This window comes from Pestalotiopsis fici, assembly GCF_000516985.1.
Source record: "Pestalotiopsis fici W106-1 unplaced genomic scaffold PFICI_Scf_1, whole genome shotgun sequence".
Lineage (NCBI taxonomy): Eukaryota > Fungi > Ascomycota > Sordariomycetes > Amphisphaeriales > Sporocadaceae > Pestalotiopsis > Pestalotiopsis fici.
Window position 1 is genome coordinate 820,977 of NW_006917091.1, and position 27,701 is coordinate 848,677.

General features: G+C 44.6%; 3 protein-coding genes across 3 annotated transcripts; 1 reads left to right on the forward strand and 2 right to left on the reverse strand.

The window, feature by feature from the left end:
* Window positions 1-748: 748 nt before the first annotated feature.
* Window positions 749-3,509, reverse strand: PFICI_00266 (uncharacterized protein; the record flags this gene model as incomplete). Its single annotated transcript, XM_007828847.1, has 2 exons — window positions 749-3,191; window positions 3,286-3,509. 2 exons carry the CDS (start codon window positions 3,507-3,509, stop codon window positions 749-751), a joined length of 2,667 nt encoding a protein of 888 aa, XP_007827038.1.
* A 13,592-nt stretch (window positions 3,510-17,101) lies between these two features.
* On the forward strand, window positions 17,102-18,982 carry PFICI_00267 (uncharacterized protein; the record flags this gene model as incomplete). Its single annotated transcript, XM_007828848.1, has 2 exons — window positions 17,102-18,521; window positions 18,585-18,982. The coding sequence occupies 2 exons, from the start codon at window positions 17,102-17,104 to the stop codon at window positions 18,980-18,982; spliced, it is 1,818 nt and encodes a 605-aa protein (XP_007827039.1).
* A 774-nt stretch (window positions 18,983-19,756) lies between these two features.
* Window positions 19,757-27,027, reverse strand: PFICI_00268 (uncharacterized protein; the record flags this gene model as incomplete). Its single annotated transcript, XM_007828849.1, has 5 exons — window positions 19,757-24,597; window positions 24,650-26,170; window positions 26,229-26,788; window positions 26,842-26,914; window positions 26,988-27,027. The coding sequence occupies 5 exons, from the start codon at window positions 27,025-27,027 to the stop codon at window positions 19,757-19,759; spliced, it is 7,035 nt and encodes a 2,344-aa protein (XP_007827040.1).
* Window positions 27,028-27,701: the final 674 nt, after the last annotated feature.

Sequence of the window (27,701 nt, forward strand, 5' to 3'; positions counted from 1 at the left end):
TTCCAAAAGCTGGTAGTATCTGTGTGACAGCTCAAACGAATTCGTAATCGAACGACGATGACCACGATGATGTGAACACGCAGAACACACGACTCAAATGGCCTCACCGCTTATCATCTTCATATTCAAGAAAAGGCGAATCAATACTAGTGAGAAGTTTGTGCGCAAGAACCAATCCCCAACTATTATATTAACGTGGTATTTAAGTTTTGTGTGTTCGTGTGAGAGAGGATGAGATAGATGTGTCTGTGTGCTTAGTCTATCAAATGATTAATCCACTTGATGCAAAAATCCAACACTTCGGATATTTCCTCCAGCAAATTCCAAATTCAAGCATCCCTCACCTGTCTCGCCTGCTTGCCCTTCATCACAATGATTCTTTCGAGAACCACATTACTGTCAAAACATAAAAAGAAACCGTCTTATCCAAAGCGCCCACAATGCCGCTCCAAGTTTCCGAGGAGATGAGTATTTGATCTTGTTTTTTTTTCCGGGGATGTACAAAAAGTGAATGTCTCGTCCAGTATATCGAGATGAGTTCATCAGCTACCGTCGAATGCGTTTGTTTCCCTCCGTGAGTAGGGAAATCGTTCATGGATATCCAAGGGTCCAAAGAAAATATTATGCTCCTCGAGAAAAGTTCTTGAGCCATGACTCAATTCAGTGATGCTGATGCCCAAGATCCTGTTCTATCGAAATGCCGTGTTCCAGTACTCATGAACAAATGTCGAAAAATACCATTTGGTCCTTAGGTAATCAGGGCTCCAATCTCGGATCCGAAAGCCTTCTTATTGCGCCAGCTGCTCTTTTTCTGCTCACGCTTCGCCTTCATGGCCGCCCAGCCCTCCTCGTCATCGTCATCATCTGGGTTAGCAAGCGGCGACGTCTTCACCTCGGCCTGGAATTTTGAGAGGGTCGGCAGTGCGCCGGACATGGTGTTGGACCTTGAGCCGGTACCGTCCAATGGGTTGATGCTTGACACTGGTCGGTAGCGTCCGGGAAGGCCAATGTTACTACGCTCAGAAGGTGCAATAGATGGTGCATAACCGCCGCCCTGGACACGGATGGAGGGTGCGCCAAAGCTACCTTGTAGAGGTTGAATCCATGAGGAGGAACTTGGCTGTACCATGCTCATAGTCCGCGTCTGGCCAGCTGGTCTGGGGGGCTCGAGATTCATCCCCGAATTCATGCCCATCATCGAGTCACCCATGAACGACTGCCGTACGTCTGTCATGGAGCCAAGATATGACTGGCGCGCATCGGGCACGGAGCTCATGGACTGAGTAGGCATGTGGCTTACGGGACGACTACCGGGGCCAGGCATCTGCATTCCCATGGGCATCTGCAGTTGAGGGACCTGGTTGTTCTGCTGACCGGCCATCATCTGCATGAACTGCATCTGCATCTGCATAAACTGTTGCATTTGCTGCGTCATCTGAATTTGGGCTTGATCACCAGGCGTCAACATTGGCTGCTGCGGGAACATCATTTGCGGTGGGATTTGGGCCATGGGATCAAACCCGTTCATCGGCATCTGCATTTGGGGCGGCAAGCCGTTCTTCATGTGGTCAATTGCTGGGCTGCCACGACGCAACGCCTTTGCCCTCTCCTCGTTGGCGATGACTCCCACAAGACCACCGGTGGGCATGGGCATGGAACGTCCCTGTGACGCCGGAACGCCTCCTGCAAGAGCAAACGACTCGCGCGGGGGTTGGTTGATCAAGCCGGCACCCAGGAACGGATCCTGAGGAAGCTTTCTCGCGAAAGCTGGCACCTGTCCACCAAGGTTCTTTGCTGCACCGCCGCTGACGGAACCAGGACCTGCAACGTATGATGGCTGGTTGAGTCCGCGCAAGTCCGGAATGGAGGCCATATTGCTGAGCCTGGTCGGGGGCCGAGCCTTGTTAGGAAAGCCGTGTGCAGCAAGAATTGCTAGCGGCACTTCCTCGTCCGAGGAGCCATCTGATGGCGGCGACTGAGAGCCACCGAGTACATGACTTTCATCGACCAGAAGATTGGGAGCGCTCATGGACGTGCCCAGGCCAGGCCTCGATGCCATGCCGCTTGATTGCTCCCCTGTTACTTTCATCATTGTCTGTCGATAGACGGTCATGTGGGCTTCCTGCTTGCGTCGCTGCTTCGCCAATTCAATGTTCTTCTGTCGATCATCCTCATCATCCTCGTAATCTTCCTCGTCCTCGTTCTCTGAGTCATCCTTGTCGAGACTGCTTCGGCTTTGTCGGACCTTATCCTGGCGATACTTTTCGAACTCGGCCGGGGTCATGACCTTGTTTTGAGCGGCGCCGTTTGCTCGGTTCGTGGGACGCCCGGCATTTCTTGTGCGCGAGTAAGATGTGTCGAACATGTTATCCTCGTCCGGCTGCGAGTTATACCTCGATGGTCTTGCATACGTCTCTTTAAGGCTGGAAATGGTGTCGCCGTTCCCGTGATACGAATCGTCTTCATTGGCCAGAAATTTGGTTGCAGCACGAGAATCCTTCAAGAGTATTGCGTCTTCATCTTCTTCCGGCGTCTTTCTTCGCAGGACAGGGCTCTCTGCATGCCTGGGAACAGGTGGTGGAGATGCCAATGCGCTACGAGCACCAAGGAGCCCCTCATCAGAGCGTTGGCTAGCCCATGACTTGGGCGGCGGCTCGATCGCAGTTGAATGGTCCAGACTGAGCGCAGCAGGCTGACTAGCACGGTTGCCAGTAAGATCACGGGAGGCCAGTGCCGGCTGACCAGAATCACGCCTCAAAGTCATCACACTGGACCTCTTACCGAACGCCGAGAGCATATTGCTAAGGTCACCACCCAAATCCAGCTTGAAGTCCCTGTCTTCCACCTGTAGCGGAGTTCTCTCCGTCACAGTGGAAGCAGTCGGGGCTCGGGGACGACCTCCCGGTGTCTGAGGCTCGAAGTGGTCGGGTACTGGCGGGACAGGTTCATCTGGTACGGTGTGGTTCTTCTTGGACATGCCAAAAGAGAAAGTACGACCAGCATTTTTCAAGAAACCACTGCCTGATGATCTCGGAGGGGCTGGTAGGGGCGCATCGTATGCCGGTTTCCTTGCCGAATTTCGAAAATCTTCCGTTGTAGCATAATCAGTGGACGACGGTGCCGTCGACACATTGCTATGACGTGATGAGTTGTCCGAGGTTGTCTTCGTCGTGTTAGAACTGCCACTGCCACTGGATTTGATTAGCGTCTTTCAACAACCCGTGCAACGTGAGGTCTACAATGAGACCAATCGGACGAAGCATTCTCGTACGCGGGACAACATACCGGTTATTCTTAGCATCGGCAAAGATATTGTCGTCCATCGATACATCGTGAAGGGTTGTCCTCGGCATCGGTCCGCCAGCCTTGGTCATCCTCATTCCCCCGTCAAACGACTTCCCCGGAGCCGCGTCACTCCGTTCAAGGACTCGAAAGGACGGTTCTACCGGAGCATTTTGATCTTCTGTCACGGTTGATCTCCGTCGGAAGTTGACCGGGAATCTAGGCATATAGAATGATTTGACTGTCGCCGACTGAATTATTGCAATCCCATAAAATCAGATCGGTGTGTTAGGACTGACAGTGAAGTCGTCCTGTTCGAGTGGATGAAGAATTGTGTGTGATACCAACTCGAGGTTTATTGTCGGGTATCGTACTGTGGAAAGGCTTGGTCAAGGCTTCCAGATATCATGCGAAACCACGGACACCTGCATAAGGCAAGAGAGCACAAAGTTAGCAATGTTCATACCATCAAGTAGCGAATTCCCGCGCAGCTCCGAATCTCTGCAGTAGCATGTGCAACCTTTGGGCATACAGTCGTGATGTCTGTCAAGGACAGAAGACCACGCTGACCCTGCATGCTGACCGACCGTATCGGTTTGGATGCGCAAGCGTGGCGAAGGAGTCCAGTCATGTTATTGCCTGGCGATCGACCGACGCCAGTAGCTCGCAATGCCATAAAAACCACGACAGAAGGCGAGACAAGAGCCGATTCGGGCGGGCGATGGAGATGACGTTCCGTACTATTTGCCAGGAGAGTTGAATGTGACTTACACGATATCCTGGGTGTAGTGTGGGTAGACCCAAAGTGCCGACCACTAGAACAAATCGACGACGTTACCCGTATGCCTAGGAGGAGACAAAGTCGCTACAGCGAAGACTTTTGTCGTAGGCAGAACTCGCGATCGAAGTTCTTGAAAATACGAGGTGGACAAGCCAGGGAGGATTGAGTCCAGGTGGTACCGGCGAACAGCGGTTGGTAGGTACTGTAGAGGGAGTACAAACGAAGGGCAGCTCAGAGCTTAAGCAGAGTAGTCGTGCCGTCAGTGTCGTAAAAGGACGAGCGAGAGAGTAAATGAGTCGGAAGAAGCTCGAGCGATGAAACACATGCAATGCAGAAGTAAGTTAAACAAACCAATGACAGCAGCAAAAAGGAAATATGATGGGCCAAGACTAAGGCTGTGAGTGTTTTGCTTTTTTCTCTCTCTTTTCCTCTGGCTGGCTGGTGTACAGTATGTAGTGGTATGTATGTAGGCGCAGCAGATCTTTTCGAGAGGCAGGGAAAGGAGCAAGCGAGCGAAAGGAGGAGGAGGAGGAGTGACAAGATCAGAAAGAGGCTCGATGACGGCAATTGATGCAAGGACGGATCGGATGTTAATTTTCTTTCGTTCGTTTTCTCGGTCTGTCTGTCTGTCTTTTTTTTTTCCTCACAAGTCCGTCTCTTTCGTTCCCAGTCCCCCCGTTCGTTCGTTTCCTTCCCCCAGCAGGGCAGGTCCAGGAAGGCAGGCAGCCAAGAAGCGAGCGAGCGAGCAAGCGCAGCACGTTCGGTAACAGCAAGGTGCGCGGTCAGGTTCAGGTGCGATGGTCAGCCTCCGTGCCAATCCAATCGAAGAGCCCGCGCGACAGACCTACCGCTAGTGTAGTAGGTACAAGCTACCACAAAACCCTTACACGCTACAGCCTACAGGCTTCCTAGTCTATTTTTATTAGGTGGAGGGGCCTAGGATAGCCGTGGCACTAGTACCTGTTCCGGGCAGCCTCTAGGCCGTTGCTGATGACCCTTGCCCCTGTGCGAGAATGCACATAGTGTACTAGCTACTTCGTACTGGCCTAGGATGGGAAAAAGCCTCCGTCTCTCTCTTCTTTCGCCGCTGCCGCCAGGCCAACCCAAGTGGGCTGCCATTGATCTCGAGGGGGGGTCTCTTGTCTCAAAAAGCTCGTAAAAGACAGACCACGCTTGTCTGCGGCACCTACATGACATGACATACATACACAGTACATACAGCTAATCGCATAGGTAGCTGCTGGTCGCCTACATGAATTGAATGACATGACATGACATGTCTACTCACTAATACAAGGTATGTAGGAAGGCGACATCGTAGTCCAAGCGGACTCGATGCTTGTCTCGTCTCGTCTCGTCTCGTCCTGTCTCGATCCGACACAGAAGAGAGGGCAAAAGGTACCTTTCTACACGACGAAGCACAATCCCACCGCTGGCTGGATGTTACCTGATCAATGGATGTGGATGGTATGGGCGAGGTGGGAGGTATCCCGTCCAAAGCTGGTTGGCCAACTGGCTGGCGTTGCCTGGTGTGGCCGGTTTGTAATGGCGGGATTCGCACCGCAGAACAACCCGGGCCAGGCACAATTACCGGGGCGAATGCAGGTGTCTGTGATCGCACCACAGCAACTACTGTGTAGAGGACGAAGAAAAAAATAATAATGGCCCAGGGGGTATGGAAATTATGGAAATTGGGGTGGCATTGGGCTCCTAGAAGTGGCGCCGACACGGGTTCAATTCGGCCAAGCTGGTGCTGGTCGTGGTAGCACAACCTTGATCTCCAACCACTCGGCAATGCGCTAGGCTGTGCACTCATTCTTTTCTGCATGATTAGCAAAGGTCGCCAAGCATATCGAAAAGACCAAAAAGTCATCCAGGCGCGCAAACTTGGCGGCTGAACCGGTACGTAGTTCGTACATACAACAGGTCAGGGACTTCACCAAAGACAATTGCGTTGCTGAGAAAGGCTCATTGGCATATCTTATCGCGTCGATAGCTACTCCAAGGTAGACGATCGAAGGCGACTCTAGTCAGTCGCCGCTTGGAGGATTGCGGCTCACCTAGCCATCTATCCTGGAGGGACATCGTTATACCTGCTGGCGGCGTTGCCGTGACCAACTAACGGATAGGTTGGCTGGGTCATTCTTCGCCGACAAGCTTTATTTCCATCTCATCCGCTTCTCTGCCCAGCCTGCCTCCAACAGCTCGCTAATAACCGTCCCACCAAACGCGCTCTACGAGCTACGTACGATATATACTGTAGTCTATCGTGCAGTTGGCGCTTGTCAAGCTTGACGGAAAAAATCATACTAACAAACTGATTTGTGTGGGAAATTGATGGGGACTTAGTGTATTCAGTACAAATAAACGGATCTGGCTATATGGGTTTAGTTAAATAAAGTGCACAAAACCTAATTGCCTCCTACAGCCCACCGGAAATAGCCGTTAAGCCGGAGGTCCCGGGGTCTAATGCTTTTATCCGTTAAAACGAGAATTATACCTATTATTTTAGTTAAAGTCAACTTTTTATACGCCTTTTATAACGAGCGATTTAATCGAAATAAAAAAATAAGCCTTATTGCGATAATTTATAATATAATTTATAATTAAATAATAATAATTATACCTATAATTAGGTTATAATCTATTATACCCAGCAAATATACGAAATGCTTAAAGTCTTTAGGTTATATCGCTTTTATAAGCTTATTAGCGGCGTTTTCCGTAAATATAATTTTTTTAATTAAAATATTCCTAATAAAAACTTTTTATTAAATATAATAAAAATATTTTTTAACGTGCTTTTTCGTAAATATGCTAATTTAGGCCTTTGCCTACGCTTTTGCGCCTATATTATTAATTAATAAAAAAATCGCTTTTTAAGGTATTATTTTTAGTTTTTTTAATAAGTTCCTAATAAATGCGGCTTTACGAGCGCTTTTATTAATAGCGTAATATTTAGTTTTTATAATAAATTAAGCAATTACGCTTTATAGCTTTAAATTTTAATTTATTAAAAAGCTTATTATAAACGTTACCTATTTAAATATAAATTTAAAGGTTAATTTATCGCTTATAAAATTAGCGTTAACGTAAATATATAATCCTAATTCCTTATATTTAGTATAACGATAAAATCGGGTATATTTTATCCCTTTTATACGAGTGCCTTAAAAGTATTATAATACTTTATTTAAGTATTTAATATAATTAAAAGACAGGTTATTTATAAAGCGAATTTATATTTTATTAGCGTATATTATATTTATGCGTAATTTAATTATAGCGTAATTCGTTTTCCCGAGTTTTTTAAAATATTAATTTTTAGATTTTTAATTAATATAACCTTTAAATTTATAAATTATTATTATTAATCCCGGATTAATAAAAATAGCAATACTTTTAATATCCTAGCATCCGAGTTTTTTAAATATTTAATTTAAATATTTATTTTATAATAATATAATACTATTATTTTCTTTTTAAATAATGCGTATTCCTAAATATTATTTAGCGGCATTTAAATATTATAATTTTAATTATTTATTTAGCTATTAAACTAATTTTTCGATAGCTTTAATATTCGTATATATAATTATAAAATCGTTTATATAAAAAATTAATACCGTTTTATTAGCCTTATTTTAATAAATAGTATTATCGGTCTTTAATTTTATAAAACCCAGCTTTTTTAATTCCTTTTTAATTTTTTATTATTATTCGAAGCTATTTTGCTTTAAACCGTATAAAAAGCGTAATAGCCTAATTATATTATTAGGAATATAATTATATTATTATATAATATTAAAGTATTAAAATATAAATTTATTTAGGTATAAAAATTAGCGTATATAAATTTTTTTATTAAGCCGGTTTAATAAATAGGCTATAATAAAATCGATTTAAAAGATTTTTTAATTTTTAATTATAGCTATCGCGATTAAAACGCGGATATTTATTTATTTAGCTATATTAATAAAGGTTTTTTTATAATTAATTCCGAAGGTTTAAATAAAGCCCTAAGCTATAAAGCGTGCCTTTTATTTATTTATATTATTAATAAAATTATATTTAATTTTATATATTTATTTAAATTTAATTAATAGCTTTTATTTTAATTTAAAGTTATTATAATCGAGGAATTTAAACGTTTTTTTTTTAAATAGCTTAATAATTTTTTTTGCTATAGCTTATTGCTAATTAGGCTATTTTTATATATTCTTTACCTAATTAATTAATAATAAATCTAGGTTATATTTAATAACTAATATTAGGTATTCGTTTTATACTTATTCGAATAATTTATTATTAATTAATAATAAATAATTATATAAACCTTTATTTAACGCAATTAGCAGCGCGCCTTTAAAGCTCGGATTTTTTTTATTATCTTAATTATAGTTCCGTAAATTAATCAAAGCGTGGTAATTATTTTTTATAGTTATATTTATATATGCGTAAGTATATTTATTTAAGCCTTAACGTGCTATAGTATAATTATAACCACTATTTATATATATTATAATATATTTAATTATGCTTTACCGTATGGATATATATATTTAAAAAAAACCGGCTTTAAATCGCCGCGCCCTTTATCCCTATTTTTTAGCTATATTCGGATTATAAAGCTTTATATAATAAGTTAGATTTAAAGTCTTATATCGCAGCTTATTTTAGATATATTACGGGAGTAATTTAATTATTTTTAATGGATCGGGCTAATTAGCGCTTTTATTAAGGTTTTTATAAAATATAACGTAAAAAGTTATAATAAAGCGTATTATATCTAATATATATACCTTATATAGGTGTTTTTTAAAATAACCTATAAATATACTTTTTAGCGCCTTTGCTTATAGTTTTTTAGCTTATATCCTATTTTCCTTTAAAATATATATAAAAATACGCGATTTAAAAATCCTAAAGTGCTTAATTAATAAGCGATTAGGTGTATTTTATAGCTAGAAGTTATTTTTTTAGCGCTATTAAAAAATAATTAGTTTATTTTTAATAAATATTATACGGTTTAAAACGATAACCTATATTTTGCAAATTTTATCCTAAAATACCGTAAAAATATTTATTTAAATATAAATAGCGCGCGTATTATTTTATAATATCCCGATCGCGCGCTTAGCGGTACCGTTTTAATATTAATTATTTAGTATTAATATAATTAATTTAATGCCTTTTTGCTATACGTAATTATTAAAAAAGCTACCGCTAAAGTTATTAATTTTATTAATGCGAATTGCTTTAATTCGGCGCTTTTTTTTCCCGAGCTCGTATTATAGCTAAGCGATATATTTAAGGAAATCGTTTTATAAAATCTTTTTAAATAAAGCATTAATAAAATGTAATTTTATAATTTTACAGTATTTAATTAGTATAAAATAACGATTATTATTTAAATTAATAGGTTTAATTTTTTTAATATTAGCCTATAATAAAGTCGCCGCAAAATTTGCGTAAATATATATTAGGTTTGCTAAATCGATCCGAACGCTTTTAGCTTTATCGCACGCATCGCATATTAATATAAAAATGCTATTTAGATTTAAATTAATGCTTTTAGTGGCCTTAATCGTTTTAATTAGCCGTTCTTTATTTAGATAGCTTAATCGGCGATATTATAAAATCGTTTATTTAATTAACGGCTTTATTAATCCGTTTAATGCTATTAGAGCTTATATATGGAATGGTTCCTTTTACCTATATGGCTATAAAAACCACTTTTTTTTAGTTATATTAATAATAATTAATATTTTATTATTAAGCGTTTTAATAAAATTATTATAAATTTTAAATTTAGTTTTATATAGCTTATTATTAGAAATTATTTTTAATAAAAATTTTTTAACGTAATAATATTTTTTAAGCGTTAATTTTTAACGCTTGCTTTTAAAGCTACGCTATACGGTTATTATTTAGCCGTATTTTATTAGATATATTATACCGTTTTTAATTATAATAGGTAACCGATTATATTTATTTAGTTTAATAATTAATTTAGCGATAAAATTAGTTTTATTATTCGTAATATAAATATTAGCGCTTATATTTAATAGCTATCGTTTACGCAAATTTAGCGCTTAAATAGCTATTAAAATAAGGAAATTATAATAGTTCGTTTTATTTTATATATACGGATCGTATTATTTAGCAGATTTATAACGTTTATTATTAAGCGTAATTTATAATTATTTAATTGCGCTAAAAGCGACCCGCGTATAATAATTATAAGCTATTTTTTATTTTTTTTAATTTTTATTTTAATTAAAAAGTTTTATAATTTTAGCGCTTTTAAATTAGTAGGAAAAATTATTATTTATTATAATTAATAATAATTATTAGGAGCCCCGGAATACGCTTATAAACGCGCTTCCCCGGCCCCGGCTACGACCTGTACCGCGCTTACGGTAATTGCCTTTATTTGCGTTTAATCGTATAATTGCGTTTAATTACGTAAATAATTGCGTTAATTGCGTAAAATTAAAACTTTATTCGTTTATAGCTTTTTTATCGCGTTTTTTAAATTTATAATTAACTCGCCGATAACCTTTTTTGCCGTAATATTAATAATTGCCGTTAATTTAACCGTTATTATTAATAAATAATAAATTAGCGTTATTTTTATTACTAATTATTATTTTACTTATAAATTTAGTTATAAAAAATTGTTAAAATTATATAAATCTTAATATAACGCCTTTTAAAAAAATAGCTAATTAATTTTTTTTTCGTTTTATTTATTTTAAAGCTTTATTTTTAATAGCTTTTAAATATAATTAAATTTAATTATTTAAAATAAAGCGTTAATTATTAGCGTTATAGCTTTTTTATATATAATAATTTTATTCGGCATTAAATTTAATTAGGTTTTTATTATTATAATCGAATTTATATAATTTCTTTAATAATTTTTGCCTTTTTTTAATAATAATAAAATTAAATTAATTGCAAAAAGCATCCTTTATCTTTATACCTATTAAATAATATTTTATAATTATTAATAGCGTTTTATCGTTAATTATAGCTAAAATTATAATAATAATAAACTTTTTATTTAAAAAATAAATAAAGGTTTTTGCGATTTATCTAATAGCCTATTTATTAAGCTTAAATAATATTATATAAACGCGATAATTAAAGGTTTTTGCTAAAAATTTTAATTTATCGATTTTAAATTTAAAATTTTTTAAGCGAAAAATTAATATAATTAAAGCTTACTTTAATATATTATAACTAGCTATATTAACGGCTATTTGCCTTATATTTTTAGTTATAACTTTAATAGCACCCGCTATAATTACATATTTTATAGCGCTTTAGCTAGCTTTATTAGCGATCGCTTAAGCAGCTATTATAGCGCTTTAATTATTTTTAATTAAAATACCTTAATTAGCAATATAAGGTTTTAAATAACCTTTAATGCTAAATATTATATTATAATAAAAAAAGCTATTCGTAATATTTTTTATATTAATTATAATGCTATTATATAGGAAATTAATAGGGACTTAAAAAATTTAATATAAATAAACGGATTTGGCTATATAGGTTTAATTAAATAAAATGCATAAAACCTAATTGCCTCTTATAGCCTACCGGAAATAGCCGTTAAACCGGAGGTCCCGGGGTCTAATGCTTTTATCCGTTAAAACGAGAGTTATACCCATTACTTTAGTCAAAGTCAACTTTCCACAATTTGGACTTTGAAGAAAATCTTACTTTATTTATCTGGAAACACCTAGGCTATATTGGGAGGGTCCGAGGCACCAATATTTCCCGACTATAGCTTTAGGTCAATTTGATATGTACAACATGAGCAACCACCTGGAAGTCCGGCGGATGTTTCTTTTAACCACTATCACCATGATCCACTTCTCATCTCGACCTCAAGAGTGTTCTGCCCCAAATAATGAATTGGATCCGATGCAAGTGGCCGGCGCTGGTGGCTGCTGCTGGGAGATGGAGTCTTCCAGCCCAATCTTCAATCGAATCCAAGCCGCGCCCAAGCGCCTCTTGAGAATGCAAGTGTTCAAAGATTATCTGTCAACATTTCCAACCCACAGTGTGTACCTACGGAGCACCTCGACCAAGGACACATACCATTTTCATTGCAGCTGCCAGAAGACCCCTGTAAGCCATTTGAACGCATTATGGCGGCATGGCTTACTTCTTAATAACCGCCATCTGGTCACCGCTACTGGTCCTAAAAAAAAAAAAAAATGGTGCTGGCTGGTCATCCATCTGCAGCTTCAAAAGAGAAGCTTTAACCAGGACAGCAGAGAGCTCTCCATCCTCAACCTCTAGTAGTTGCATCCGCCTGTGCTTGGCGGCATACGCAATGCCCGAGCAACATACCATGCTCAACGGGAACTTTCTCCAGGTAACACAGCAGCTCAACTTCTGGTCACCCGATAATCACTTTCCCAGCTCTACCTTGCAACTTGCAAATCGTGATGCTATCGAGAGAAATAGATCATCTCGATATACCCTGTCTATGACGACTAACCTGGGTTTACCCCATACTACCTACGTACCTAGTGTATGTTACATACTCCGTCCCTACCTACCGTATCTATCAAGAGTTTATCACCGAAAACCCACTGATCGGACACTCCTCCCTCGGCTCGTACGGTACCGCACTGTAGGTATGCATCCATGGCCCCCCATCCACCTATCACAAGACGGCAATAGTAGCACGTTGAACAAAACTGCACGGCTTCTGTGTTATTTCCACGGTTACGCTCCATGCTGTACACAACCCGAAGAATTGGTAGTGCTGCTCGGGAGCGTAGTACGTAACTCTCCGTGTCAGAGAAGACAAGATAATTCTTGGCGATGGTGCCTTTTGGTTTCCTCACAACTCAGTCTTAGCGGACAGTATCGTATCGACTGTTTTCTTGCTGGGGACAAATTTGCTGTTTTTCAGCCTCCGAGGCACGAGTACCAACTACACACCACGTGCGTGGGGATCAATATGGAGATTGCGGGTCAACGATCAATATCAAACTCTCATTATTAGCGGTTTATCCTGTCAGCGGCCCCATGTCGAGCCAAATGGTGCCAACAAGAAGACAAGCGCCCTGACGTCTAGCATCGAATGCTCTCTCGTATTCCGCTTCGGGTTCCATTTCACATGGGGTACAGTTCAGCATTGCCTTCCCATTGCGACTCCGGAAGTCGCAGACTTTCCAAGTTTTCCTACGCTCATTCTTGCAAAATCCAGATTCGAAATGGCCACTTCTACTTGCGCGAAGCACTAAAGCCCCACCATCCAGAACTTTCTTCCCTGGCACGTTTTGCCTACTATGTCAAGGCAGGCTATGCATGAAGCAAATCATTTCAGCAATCAATAGCCAGAAAACCCAGGTCCTCCGAGCAACCATCCATTTATTCATCCATCCATCCATCCCCACGACTCAGGGGGCCGGCTGCTCTGCCAACAAGACGCCGACAGGCCAAGGTTAGAAATGCATACGATGGATGATTAAATCTGACCCAACATCAGCCCAAACGCGGCCGTTCGCTACCCCAATCGCCTTAGCCGCAGCCCTGAAGGTGCAGCCGAGCCGCCGTCGGAGATCTGATCTGACGTGGGACCAATCATCCCAGTCAGAGGCATTGCTACAATGAGCGAATCTCGACTCAACTCTGTCCAATTTGGGCCAGGAATGAACAAAAAAAGGTCTTTTTATTGATCTTATTGCTCACCCAGAGGTCATTGAGGCGAAGCGCCGGGAGCAAATTTGCGATTTACAAGGGTTCGTAGCCAATATTGACGACGCCCAACAAGAATGCAGACTGCACACGTCATGCATCGTCGATGTTGTCAACCTGCGACTGACTTCTGAACGATCTTCAGCATTTAGTGTGCAAGTTGGGTACTGTATGACTGGATTATCGTCGTTATCTGGTGGCCCGAGTTCGCATACACTAATAATCGTATGTATCGTCGTAAGAAGACTGGGCACACACGGATCTGCGCCCCCATAGCATGAAAGGTTGGTACACAGTACCTATATGCAATCGAGAACCAGCAAAGCGGGCCTGGTAAACATACTCTCTTTCCAACACTGCAGGCCGATTTGCCTCAAAGTGCATTGCTGAGCATGCTCAGTTGAGGGCAGCACCATACAAATAAATGTCTCTTTTAGGGTTTGGAACGCATCCTTTATGCGTCCGTCACGACCGTCGAAAACCAAGTCCATGGTCTACGGCACGGCCTGCATGGAATAGGGGCAATTAGCTCATTGGGCGGGCTGCCTTGGACATTTTCTTTGAAGACTGTGGCCAGCTCAACCCACAATCGTCGACCATACATAGTATTAAAAAAGCAGAAGCACTTAAACAAGTTGCCCCTGACGGCAAACCTGTGTATTCCTTATATATCACCAGCCGCGCGGGTTCAAACTGTCACCCTGCAGCTGGCTAATGTAAGTACAGATTACCTCCAGAGGTAATGTTCTAACCTAATCCTCTCTATTTTAGATCACACTTCAAATGGCTCTTTACCAAGACGCCAACCTCATGTGTACATATATGAGTTACCATTTAGCTGGTATTTACATCTCATATAAGCGAGCTTTCCGCCTGGCAGTCGAATTGCCGAGCCGGCAATTGCATTTATTACCAATTTGCTTCGTAACCCATCGCAAGCAACCATGTGAGCTGTCCCAGAATACTGCAGGCTGATGTGACTACACCGTCAACTACTAGAGCCTTGTCGTGCTCTCCGTACCCGGCGATTACTTTTCAAAAAAGTATTGTTCAGAGATCTAGGCAACATGATTCAATTCAATCAGTGGGCCAATGAAGTCAATAATGAAGTCAATGATGGCATGACCGACCCCAGCACGGAACAACTATATATTTAGCTGAATGAATATAAAGCCAAGGATTGCTGTAGTGTACACCATCATATGCACCCCTCGGTGGATTGATATTAACGCTTCCACGCATTCACAATACCCGGACCCGGGAAAGGCGCGCGTGGGTTGCGGGGGATTGACGAAAGCTTCTTGTTCGGCCAACCAATGCCTTGCGTTTCCGGCCGGGCTTCTAGACAAAGCTTACAGAATGTTAAGGTCAAGCTATATTTGGTGGTTGCCACACGTGTAGGCAGGCAGGCAAGCCCGGAAAGTCGGTGGATTATATCAGCAGAGTTTGTTCATGCTGTAATGGATCTTGCATGGTCATGGTTTCTATTCATGTCTCTTTTGTTGAAAACGCAATGAACGAATTTTTCATTTTCATCCAGTGCTTACATTATAGAGTTTCCGACATGGCCTCCCCTCTTGTGTCACTAATCTATCCTATGCCGATTCTAGACCAAGCCGTGTCTGCCATGATACAGAGTTCTGTCAAGCCACGGGCGCCGGGTGACTAGCGCTCATTCCCCCTTCATGACGAAACCTCCCCCCCGGGCTGTCTGCTGTTTTCCCGCTTGACGATGTACTCAGATAAGCTACACGGCTCTCGAACCTAATGTTAATACGCCACGCTCGGCATCTCAGTAGCAGGTAAGTTAGATGTGCATGATGTGTATGCAAAGTGGCCCGGGTCCGCTGTTGTATGCAAGAGGTCATGTACAGAATAGTATTTGCGTGATTGGGTCCCCCAGAACTTCCGCCTCACCCTCCACTTACTATTATTACCACTACTCCTATTACCTCGCATTTCAAGTTGAGAAAAGTTTGCATACATGTGAACGAATTCTCACGCGCACTGCGCCTCGAGCATCTGGGGCTTCTCAAGTGGCGGCGCACATACAATGGGGTATGACAGGTACATGGACCATGCAAGTAAAACGCGTCCATTAATCTGCGGGAAACAAAACATTCGTCTCATTGGCATTTTGTCAGAGGACGAGCTCCCCAAGCAGCAGACAAGGCAAGAGACTCATCAAGTGTCACTGGTGTGTAGCACACAGTAATAAGAAGGGTCTCTCCCCCGATTAAGGCGACTCCATCAAACACGACGACCCTGAAGATCCTTGGCATTGAAAATGACTAAGGAAAAAAAAAAAAGAGTGAGCGGCAAAAAAGACCGGGCCTTTGCTTGTGGAAACCTCCACTCTCAACTTCACGAGACGCTTTCGCCGTAATAATGGATACAATAAAAAGTAGTACACAGTAGATTTCGAGATCTAATGGTGAGCTGGGACCAGCTCGTCTTCACCAAACCTTGACAATTTTTATTTTTATTTTTACCATGTCTTATTTGGTACAAAATAATAACAACGGCAGCCTTGCATGAATCTAGCGTGCTGACGAACGAGTACCTGGAGGGAACGAATAGGAGGAGAATAAAAGAACACGACCATGATGACTCCGTTTCTCGTCTCTTGATTTCCTTGCATCTTTCATCGTCTCCTCTCTTCTCTCTCTCTCTCACTCTCTCTTCTCTGTCTTTTCTTTCCTCCGCTTTGACATTGCTTTTGAAATCGCTGCAACAGCGGACCTTAGAAAGACCTTGCAGATCCTGGGGGCTCGGGTTGTTTGAGTACAGCGAAGATCTGCTAAAAAGTGGCCTGCGGTTGAACCCCCTCGGTACCCGCACACACGGTACCAGGTTCAGGTTGTTTTGGAACCTTTGGCCCCAAATGGGTAATAGGCAATCTGCTAGCTTAGCTTTGCAACCTTCAAAACTCGATAGCTTAGATACAAGCTAGCTAGGTATGAAAACGTGTAGCAGCAGCTCAAGGAAATGTCAAAACTATCATGATAAAGAAGTCACCCCACGCTTTCCATTGAACCACGACGCCAATCGTGCAAGTCTACTGGTACTGTCACATGCTTCAGAAGCTCACCAGGCTACCATCAGCTACCTCTGGCAGACGCAATTGTCTACCTCCTTGCTTCGACGGAAAGAATTTTACCCCCAAGTCCAGCTCTAATCTAGCTGAGGGTACGTCATTTCCAGGGCTGAGTTCATAGACTGGAAACAGACAGTGACTCAGTTGGCAGCAGTTCGGTGAAAGGGCAACGGAAAGCTTCATCTGCTTTACTTTGTTGTCTCGAACCAGCCATGTCTTCTCAAGAGTCTTCGTCGTACCTGTCCCGGTCTCCAGGGAGAAGCGGCCTGCACCGCAAAGGCTATCTCGTTCTGCAAGACGAGGCACCGCCCGCCTTTTCACCGCGCGGCCAGGGCACGCTCGCCCACCTGATCCGGAACCGGTCCCACAGCTCGCTGCAGGGCTACGGGACGACGACCTGGCGCAATACCGGTGGTCTCGATGCTGCGGACCTGGAGGCGCACCACCCGGGCGGGCATCACGAGGCTTCTCTCCACCACCACCACCTCCATGGCGCCGGCGCCGCAGGCAGCGTGAGCGGTGGCGAAGATGATGCCACGTCGCGCCGGTCTCTGTATGAGGAGCGCCGGCTCTCGGCCGTGCTCATGAGCCGTCCCGTCCGCAGTATGCGTCTGATTGGCAACTCGAACCCGCGGTACCGCTGGGAGCGCTACTGGGTGCCCGAGGAGCAGCTGGCCTCGATGCGCAAGCCCATACGCGCCTACTATGAGCGCACCAACTATCTTATCCAGCAGTACCTGTACATTGACCGGCTGCTGGACAGCAGTCTGCCTCATGATCTGCTCAACGAGTACAATGACATGCCCGCCAGCCACTTTCGCGGCGTCGAGATCCCGGATACCATCCGCGAGGAGCCTGGTAGTGCCAACAGGAGCGCCGTGGGAAGTTTGATAGAGGGGAGCGGATTATTAAAAACAAGTGGGACTGGCTCGCCTTCCAACGAGGAGAACGGGAACGGACAGTCCGGCGAGGAGGCAGGGAAGAGCGTCAAGAAGGTCAAGCGTACGCCAAGAGACATCTACCGGCCCACCGAGACGACGCCCTTGTTTAGCAACCACGATGAAGAGGACGGCGAGGTATGGGATGGCGAGGGCGCAAAGCCCGAGATCCCGTGGCTCGAAGATGACGATGATCTCGACAGCAGCAGCAACATTGTCACTGTAGCCATTTACGTGAACTTTGCCGCTAATTTTATTCTCTTGGCTGGAAAGATTGCTGTAATCATTTCAGTGTCTTCCATGTCGGTGCTGGCCAGTTTGGTAGATGCCGTACTGGACTTTTTGTCTACCGTCATTGTCTGGCTGACTACGTGGTTGGTCAGCCGCCAGGACCAGTACAAATATCCCGTCGGTCGGAGGAGACTGGAGCCATTGGGTATTCTGGTGTTTTCGGTCATCATGATCACCTCTTTCTGTCAAGTCGCGTTACAGTCGATCCAACGACTAGCATCTCCAGAGCATGAACTCGTCGAGCTCGGGATTCCTGCTATCGGCATCATGGCGGGCACCGTCCTTATCAAGGGTCTGTGCTGGCTCTGGTGCCGTCTCGTCAAGAACTCGAATGTCCAAGCTCTGGCTGCGGATGCGTGGACTGATGTCATCTTCAACATTGGATCCATCTTTTTCCCGATAGGTATGTATTTTTCTGGTCTACTGGTTGCATCACAAGACGCTTGCTAAAATATGATGTTTGTAGTTGGCTTCTATGCCAAGATCTGGTGGCTCGATGCGCTCGGTGGCCTGCTTCTGTCCTGTGTCGTCATTTACAACTGGTCCGAGACGTCTCTGGAGCACATCAAGAACCTGTCGGGCTTCTCAGCCACTGCAGACCAGCGTAACGTGCTGCTGTACCTGACGATGCGCTTTGCCAAAACCATTCGCCAGATCCAGGGCCTGCAGGCTTATCACGCCGGTGACAAGCTCAACGTCGAGGTCGACATTGTACTCGATGCCAGCACCCCGCTGCGCGACAGCCACGACCTGGCAGAGAGTCTGCAGTACGTCCTCGAGAGTGTCCCCGCTGTGGACAGGGCGTTTGTGCACACGGATTATGCTACCTATAATCTGCCGACGCACATGTCGCAACAGAGCTAAGAGGGTGGTGACGGGCATGTTCAGATAATGCCAATTTGTCCGGTTTCATTCTCTCTTGCGTTCGTGCTTCGCCACTCATCTCTCGATAAGCGTTTGTAGGATTTTAATGTAACAGTGCTCGTAAAACTCATTTTGCAGGAGATCGGGAAGCGTTAATAAGTTTCGTAATAATAGCAGTGACACCAATGGCTATCGTGTGTTTCAAACTTGCTGGTCTTTCTGCTGGTGATGTGTACAGATAGGGAAGGATCATGTCTCGGTCACGTTCGATGCCGATAGAACTCAAGACAAGACATTGCTCGATCGAATAATGTCTTGATCATTATAACCAAATCACACCTCACTGATACGTAACGAGCAATTTCGGCTCTGGTCTGGTCTCAAAACGGTTTCCGAATCACACTGCTGGCGAGGCGGTGATATTCAATCGAAGAATTTCTCCATTATAACGAGTGGCTTAAAGCCATGGCTACTATGCAACGTTATGGATATTTCACGGAACTAGTTTGTATAAATTCATCAAGAGAGGATAACAAACAACAATCCGAGGCACATAGTGAGCACCGCATATTGATAAAAACTATCATTATTATAAAACAGTGCAGATTTACGCCGGTTTATATATCAAAATAACAATAATTGTACACAAAGTAGCAGGGTATATGTAGTGGCCAGCCCATGAAAAGTAAATACATGAACAAGGAGCACAGCTCCCTGCGTTCTCTCCAAACCATCCCCGGCTCTCCTGCCATTACTCGCGTCCACGACCTTTGCCTAGTTAGCTTCGTCGGGATATGTCCCACAATTGGGATCGTAATCGATGTACAGAGAGTACTCAGATGCCTGGTCATAGGCCAATTGCATTGCTTGGGCAGTATTGGGATCTTCAGACTGCCTCTTGTTGGACTGTAGCTCTCTCCTCCTCATCCTCCTCCTGCTAGCCTCAGCGGGCGCGAGTGAGAACTGATTGTAGTCTGGAAACTCGTTGTTATCAAACTGCACCCGACAGGTAAACGCCGAGCCGGGCGCCGCGCCCGCCACGCGGCACTCGACCTGCTGGTACATGTCGCTGTAGTTGTCCAGCTGGTCCGGGCCCGCAAAGATGATATTGGCCGGGTTGGGCTGGCTCCCGGCGGCGTCGGTGCGCGGGACGGACAGGAAGGCGTAGATCCAGGCGTCCGACGCCTGGGCGCTGGCGGCCGTGCCCGTGGTGCCCACCAGCGGGCTGTACACGGGGCTGCCGTTGGCGTTGCCGTTGCGCTCAAAGTAGAGCGTGGGCAACTGGGCGTTTTGCGGGCTGCGGAAGTTGAGCACGTCGCCGGGGCCGAAGCCGCTGCTGATCCAGTCCAGGTGGTCTGGGCCGGCAATCTTGATGCAAAAGTTGCGTGGGTACGTGTCGGGTTCTTCGGTCGCTGTTGGTTCTGCAGTGGTGCTTGTTGATGACGTCGTAAGATCAGTCGTGGTGGTAGGGGCATCTGAAGTGGTTACAGAGCTTGTTGGGGATTCCACTTCTGTTGATGAGGAGCTGGTTGTTGACGATACGTCTGCGTCAGAGGTACTCGTGGAACTTGTCGTCTGGATGTCCGAGGACGATACTTCTGCCGATGAAGATGTGGTGGTCTCTGTACCAGTAGTCGTGGTGAGTTCTGGATCCGAGGTCGCAAGAGAGCTTGTGCTGTCAGCCGTAGAGGTGTCACTGGTTGTACTCGTTACGAGCGTGCTCAATTCTGTTGTGGTCGCACTGATTTCTGCTGAAGATGTCTCAGAAGTAGACAATTCGGATGAAGATGAGGTTGTAGGTTCCAAAGTACTGGACAGGCTTGTTGATGGAGTTGTTGAAGACAGGGAATCGACTGAAGAAACGTCCGTTTCTGTTGACGTGGCTGTGATACTCGATGACGTTGATATAGTGTCTGAAGTTGTTGTATCTGTTGGCGTGGTCTCGGTCAATGCTGATGTTACTTCTGTTGAACTTGTCTCCGCGCTTGTTCCCGTTGAAGTTGGCGAAGTGACCTCTGGACCAGTAGCCGTATCGACTGACGATGTGATTGAAGTCGATGATGTTGCCGTATCTGTTGCAGCCACGTCTGTTGATGATGCTACGTCTGTCGATGATGCTACGTCTGTCGATGATGCTACGTCTGTTGATGATGCTACGTCTGTTGAAGTGACTTCTGCTGAAGTTGTATCTGTTGAAGCAACCTCCGTCGATGATGTTGTATCCGTTGGAGCCACTTCTGTTGACGACGGCGTGATTTCTGTAGAAGTTGCTTCTGTTGATGTTATTTCTGTTGAAGTGATGTCTGTTGATGATGTTATATCGGTTGAAGTGACTTCTGCTGATGTTGTATCCGTTGAAGTAACCTCTGCTGATGCTGTATCTATTGATGTGACTCCTGTTGATGACGTTGTGTCTGTTGATGTCACTTCTGTTGTTGATGCTACATCCGTTGTTGATGCTACATCCGTTGTTGATGCTACATCCGTTGTTGGCGTGACCTCTGTTGATGATAATGTATCTGTTGAACTCAATTCCGTCGATGTTGTGTCTGTTGGAGTGACTTCTGCTGATGATGTATCTGTTGATGAAGCCGTATCAGTTGATGGCGCTGTATCTGTGGACGACGCTGTGTCTGCGGGCGATGCCGTATCTGTTGATGATGCTGTATCTGTTGGAGTGATTTCTGCTGATGAGGCCGTATCTGTTGATGATGCTCCATCAGTTGACGATGCTACATCTGTTGTTGATGCTATATCAGTTGACGATACCGTATCTGTTGATAAAGCTGTATCTGTTGGCGATGCCATATCCGTTGACGATGCTGCATCTGTTGGAGTGACTTCCGCTGATGATGTATCTGTTAATGGAGCCGTATCAGTTGATGACGCTGTGTCTGTTGATGATGCTGTATCCGTTGGAGTGACTTCTGCTGATGCCGTATCTGTTGACGATGCTATATCTGTTAACGAAGCTGAAGCTGTATCTGTCGCTGAAGCTGTATCTGTCGCTGAAGCTGTATCTGTCGCTGAAGCTGTATCTGTCGCTGAACCTGTATCTGTCGCTGATGCTGTATCCGTTGAAGTTACTTCGGCTGATATTGTGTCTGTGGAAGATGGTACAGCCTCCGTTGAAGTGACATCTGTTGAGGAGGGTACGGCCTCTGTTGATGTTGCATCCGCTGAAGTCACTTGTGTTGAAGTGAGTTCTGTTGACGTCGTATCTGCTGGCGTTGTGTCTGTTGATATTATGTCTGTTGAAGTCGCATCTGTTGATACTGGACCTGTTGAAGATGGTACAGCATCCGTTGAAGTGACATCTGTTGATGATGATGAAGCTTCTGTTGACGTATCAACAACGCTCGAAGATATAGGTACAGTGGTATCCGTAGGTGTAGTTGTATCCGTAGGTGTAGTTGTATCTGTAGACGCCGTTGTATCTGTAGATGCCGTTGTGTCTGTCGATGATGCTGTATCTGTAGGAGCAGTTGTATCTGTAGGAGCAGTTGTATCTGTCGATGATGCTGTATCCGTGGGAACAGTTGTATCTGTCGATGACGCTGTATCTGTAGATGCAGTTGTATCCGTAGGAGCAGTCGTATCCGTAGGAGCAGTGGTATCCGTAGGTGCAGTTGTGTCTGTAGGTATCGTTGTATCTGTTACTGCTGTTGTGTCTGTCGATGACGCTGTATCTGTAGATGCAGTTGTATCCGTAGGAGCGGTGGTATCCGTAGGTGTAGTTGTATCTGTAGACGCCGTTGTATCTGTAGATGCCGTTGTGTCTGTCGATGATGCTGTATCTGTAGGAGCAGCTGTATCTGTAGGAGCAGTTGTATCTGTAGATGCAGTTGTATCCGTAGGAGCAGTCGTATCCGTAGGAGCAGTCGTGTCTGTTGCTGTCATCGATGAGGTGTCCACTGAGGTAGTGCTTATTGTACTTTGGTCCGTTGTTGTTTCTGGCGCTGCTTCTGTGCTAGACGGCAAGGTGGCAGTGGATGAAATATCAGAAGACAAAACAGGTGACTCGGTCGAAATGGTAGAGCTTGTCGTAGGGCTAATCAAGGACGATGACTCCTCCGTAGAACTTGTTCCAGGTGTTGGCGAGATATTGTCTGTGCTTATTTCCGAACTTGACGAGTCTGTCGGCGTTGCGGTTGTTGCCTCGTCCGACGAAGAACTTGTAGACGTCAGCTCTGGTGCTAGCGAGCTGTCCTGGGATGCATTCGACGTAGTTTGAAGCGTTTCCGAGGACGACAAATCACTTGAGAATGATTGCGTCTCGGAGGTACTAGATTCAGTCGTAGTAGGCGAACTCAGAGCCGTTGAGTCAGTTGTGGGGGATGTTGTATCGATATCACTTGATGCAGAAACGGTTGGCTCTGTTGAAGATGTGCTTGGTGGCAAAGTCTCGGAAGAGGACACTTCGGCTGAGAAGGAGCTGCTGCTCGATATCGATGCCGTCTCAGTGGCATCCACTGTGGTAGTAGCTGACTCCGTGGCAGGATTGCTGCCTTGGGAGCTTGTTGATATATCAGTAGAAGATGAACTGGTGGATAAATCTACAGGAAGATCGCTTTGAGAAATGCTTGTTGGCACGTCGGTAGATGAACTGCTGATAGCTGTGTCTGTCGAAACTTCTTCAGACGAAGTGCTAGAACCAACTACTGATGTTACATCTGTTTCAGTGCTAGTCGGAGAAGACGAGATGGTCGAGCTTGAATCAGATGGTGTATTTTCAGTTGAGCTGCTAGTTGAGGTCAGTGACTCCGTAGTTGAGCTACTATCGGTGTTCGAGGCAGTCGTGTCAGTCGGGAGAGAACTGCTGCTGACAATTGCATCACTCGACGTTAAGGGAGATTCTGAAGTAAATTCTGAAGCCGTAGTAGATGACAAAGATTCAGATGATGTTCCACTGTTGCTACTGGTGACGGCTTCCAAACTCGTATTATCTGTCGCCTCGGTTGTGGAACTTGTAGTTGAGCCGAAACCAGGGTCAAAAGTCTGGGTATTGCCTGGTGTCGACGTTGTGATTGTCGGTGCCGAGGCGCTCGTGTCTGTCGTTGAACTACTGAAAAAAGTCTCACTTGGAGTGCTCACGCTCGAATCACTACTGGATACGATGGCTGTGCTAGAGGTAGAAGTGAGCGGCGCATTCGTATCAGAGGATGTAGTTACATCGCTGTTGGAGGTTGTCGAAGAAGGTAAAAACGAATCAGTTGAAGAAGCACTTTCGAGGACTGTTGAGGAATCTCCCGTCGTGACGACAGCTGTACTTGTAGGGGTACTACTGGCCAAGTCCGGAGGACCGAGGCTCATCGTGAACGGTACAGAAGATGTCGATGTTAGCAGGCTTGAAGAAGTGATCGAAGAGCTAGGTTCCGTGCTCGTTGTTGAGGCTGTAGATTGGGTGCTCTCAAAGGTGGCCCCGATATCTGTAGACTGATTTGATGCTGTCAGACTTTGAGAACTACTTGTGCTGTCTGTGGTGGCAACAACGTTGGTTGTTGTGGTATCTGTTGAGGACTCGGACTGAGTTCCGGTTGCAGAAGTCAAGGCAGATGAACTCGTTGGTTCTGTGCCGTCATCGGGGACAATTACGCCATTTTGACATTGGCGAGCTTGAAGACTTGTCAGTCGTGTGTGACTCGACTTATATCATGCTATACTTACCTTTGTAGACAAGGATTTCTACAGGCGAGCAATCTGTAGGCCAATTCTCAGAAGAAGAGAATGTGGCATAAACGCGGCCGTCTGCAGTCTGGCAAAAGCCTGCCTCTTCCTGGAAGAATGACTCGTTCCTCCAGTGTAGAAGAGAGTCAAGCACAAAAAAGGTTGTCGTGATGGACCCCAAGGAAGAGGGCAAAAGTTCAATGTAGGGCAAGGTGGGATTCGTGCCGATAACCTGCCCGTCGCTGGACAACTGTCCGTCGGTAATGTTGAAGGGTGTGCCGACGCTGCAATCGTCTGTCGTGCTGGGGGCGCCGATGAATCCACCGTCCGAGTCGTCAGTTTGTCTTTTCTTCTGATTGGATGAAGGAACATTCGGGACCACCGTCAAGAGAACAGGAGCAACCTCTATTGTTGACGAAACACTGGCACTAACTGTTGTTGGGATATCTGATGTTAACGTTAATGTTAATGACGATGATATGCCTACAGAGGTGATAGATATTGTACTCTGAGTATCAATTTCCTGGGAGCTTGTGGTCGTTGATGGTACAACCGTAGGAGAAGTGATAATCAGTCCAGAATCCGTAGAACCGGTGCTAGCGGTCGTCGTAGTATCTGATGATGGTAACATGCTCGAGGAGTTGTCTGAAGTAGCACTCTGATTATCATTTTCCTGAGAACTTGCAGTCGTTGAGGGCTCAGCCGTAGAAGAAGTGAGAATCAACCCAGAATCCGTGGAACCAGCGCTAGCGGTGGTTGGAATTTCCGATGATGGTAATATGTCTGAGGAGCTGTTGGAAATGGTGCTCTGATCATCATTTTCCTGGGAGCTTGTAGCTGTTAATGACACAATTGTAGAAGAAGTGAGAATCGTTCCAGCATCTGTGGCACTGGCGCTAACTGTTATAGGAGTACTTGATGGCAACAGCAATGATGATGATGATAATATGGCTGAAAGGTCGTTGGAACCGGTACTCTGACTGTTATTTTCCTGTGAGCTTGTAGTCGCTGATGGTACCACCGTAGAAGTGAAAGCATCTGTGATACTGGCACTGAATGTTATTGCGGTGTCTGGTGACAATGATGATGAGGCTGAAAAGTCTTCGGAAACGGTGCTCTGACTATTACTTTCCTGGGAGCTTAAAGTTGTTGATGGCACCACTTCAGAAGTGAGAATCGGCCCAGAGTCACTGGAGCTGGCGCTAACTATCGTTGTGGTATCTGATAAAATTGATGATAGTGTGCCTGAAAAGTCGCTGGAAATGGTACTCTCACTATTGTCTTCCTGGGAGCTGGTAGTCGTAGACGTTCCCACCGTAGAAGTGAGAATTGGCCCAAAGTCAGCGGAGCTCGCACTAGCTACCGTTGTGGTGTCTGCAAACGTTGGTGATAATATACCTGAAAAGTCGCTGGAAATGGTACTTTCACTATTATCCTCCTGGGAGCTTGTAGTCATTGATGGCTCCAACGTAGAAGTAAGAACCGGCCCAGAATCAGCGGAACTGGCTATCGTTGTGGTGTCTGCAAACGTTGGTGATAGTATGCCTGAAAAAGTCGCTGGTATCGGTACTCTGACTACTATTTTCCGGGAAGCTTGTAGTTTCCGAGTCTGTAGTCTGGGAGCTTGTAGTAGTTGCTGGTACAACCGCAGAAGAAGTGAGAATCGGCCCAGTATCAGCAGAACCGGCACTAGTTGTCATTGTTGTGCTTGATGGCAATGATGACAATATGCCGGAAAAGTCGTTGGAATTGGTACTCTGATTGTCATTTTCCCGGGAGCTTGTAGTCATTGATGGCTCAACCGCAGAAGAAGTAAGAACCGGCCCAGGAATTGCGGACGCTGTAGTTTCGATTTCCGTGACAGTGTCGTCTTGTGTGGTGTACACGAAAGTGACATATTCTGTCACTACATGGGCTGCAGCCGTTTCTGTTGTGGCCGTCACACCAATACATTCGCAGGCTGAAGCATAGCGGGAGCTGTCATCACATAGAGCAGCATAGAAAGGAAAAGGCGTGGTTTTTTTGCACGTCCTCTTCTTCCTCTTCTTTTTGGTTTCAGCGTTGGAGACTACTATTTCTGGGGCTTGCGTGATTATTGTTTCGCAGGTTCCAAGTGACGAAGTGGTTGATGTCAAAGTGCTGCAGACAGTGGATTAGTAAATCGTGTAACTTGAGGAATCGGACTCACTTACACGGGCGATGGCCTGACGGTGACAGCGAGCCATCTCGAGCAATCGGCAACGCATCCCGGGCCGCAGTCAATGCCTGAGAAGGAGATCAATTGGGTTCCGTACAAATTGCGGAAAATTACAGAGCAAATCAGTCAGTCAGTACTCACGTTCGAGGCAGTTATCCCGGACACAATCGGCTGATGCCATTTGAGCCAGGCCCAAGGCCAGCACTTGCAATATTCCCCGCCACATTGTCGAGATGCAATTCAAACGCCAGGAAGTATGCAGGCGGAAAGCATTCTGCGAAAACTCATGGAGGCAGTCTTGTTGCTTATTAATGAGAAAAAGCTGCTACACTGGGCTCTTCTTGACTACCTTCTGTTGACCTAATCTGCCCCTAATCACATCGTCTGAATCGTGGGTATAGCATTCCTAGCCCTACAACTGAGACAATAATAAGTGTTTATGCAAGGTCTCAAGGGCTTGATCCAGATGCTCACCCAAGAGTAAACAAAACCACTTTACGAAGGTTTCAAAGAGATTTGGCTCTCGACGTCCAAGACCACCCCTTTTCCATAAGTCTGGGACGTATAGGAGACAGTGGAAATACATGGTCTAATTGATGCATGCTGTTTGTGTATGTAACCAGGAGCTGCCACCGCCATCAAATTGTGCCACCGTTGGACCGGACCAGTAGAGGATCAGGTTTCTGCGAAAACAGACAGTATAGGGCTGAAATGGAACACGTCATGTTTTTCTCGCGCCCAAAAGATGCGGCATCGATGCGGAACCGTAGGCTTGAAGTCACTTGCTCACCCAACTTGATGATAAGAGAGGAGGGGGGGGGGGAGAGAGAGAGAGAGAGAGAGAGAGAGAGAGAG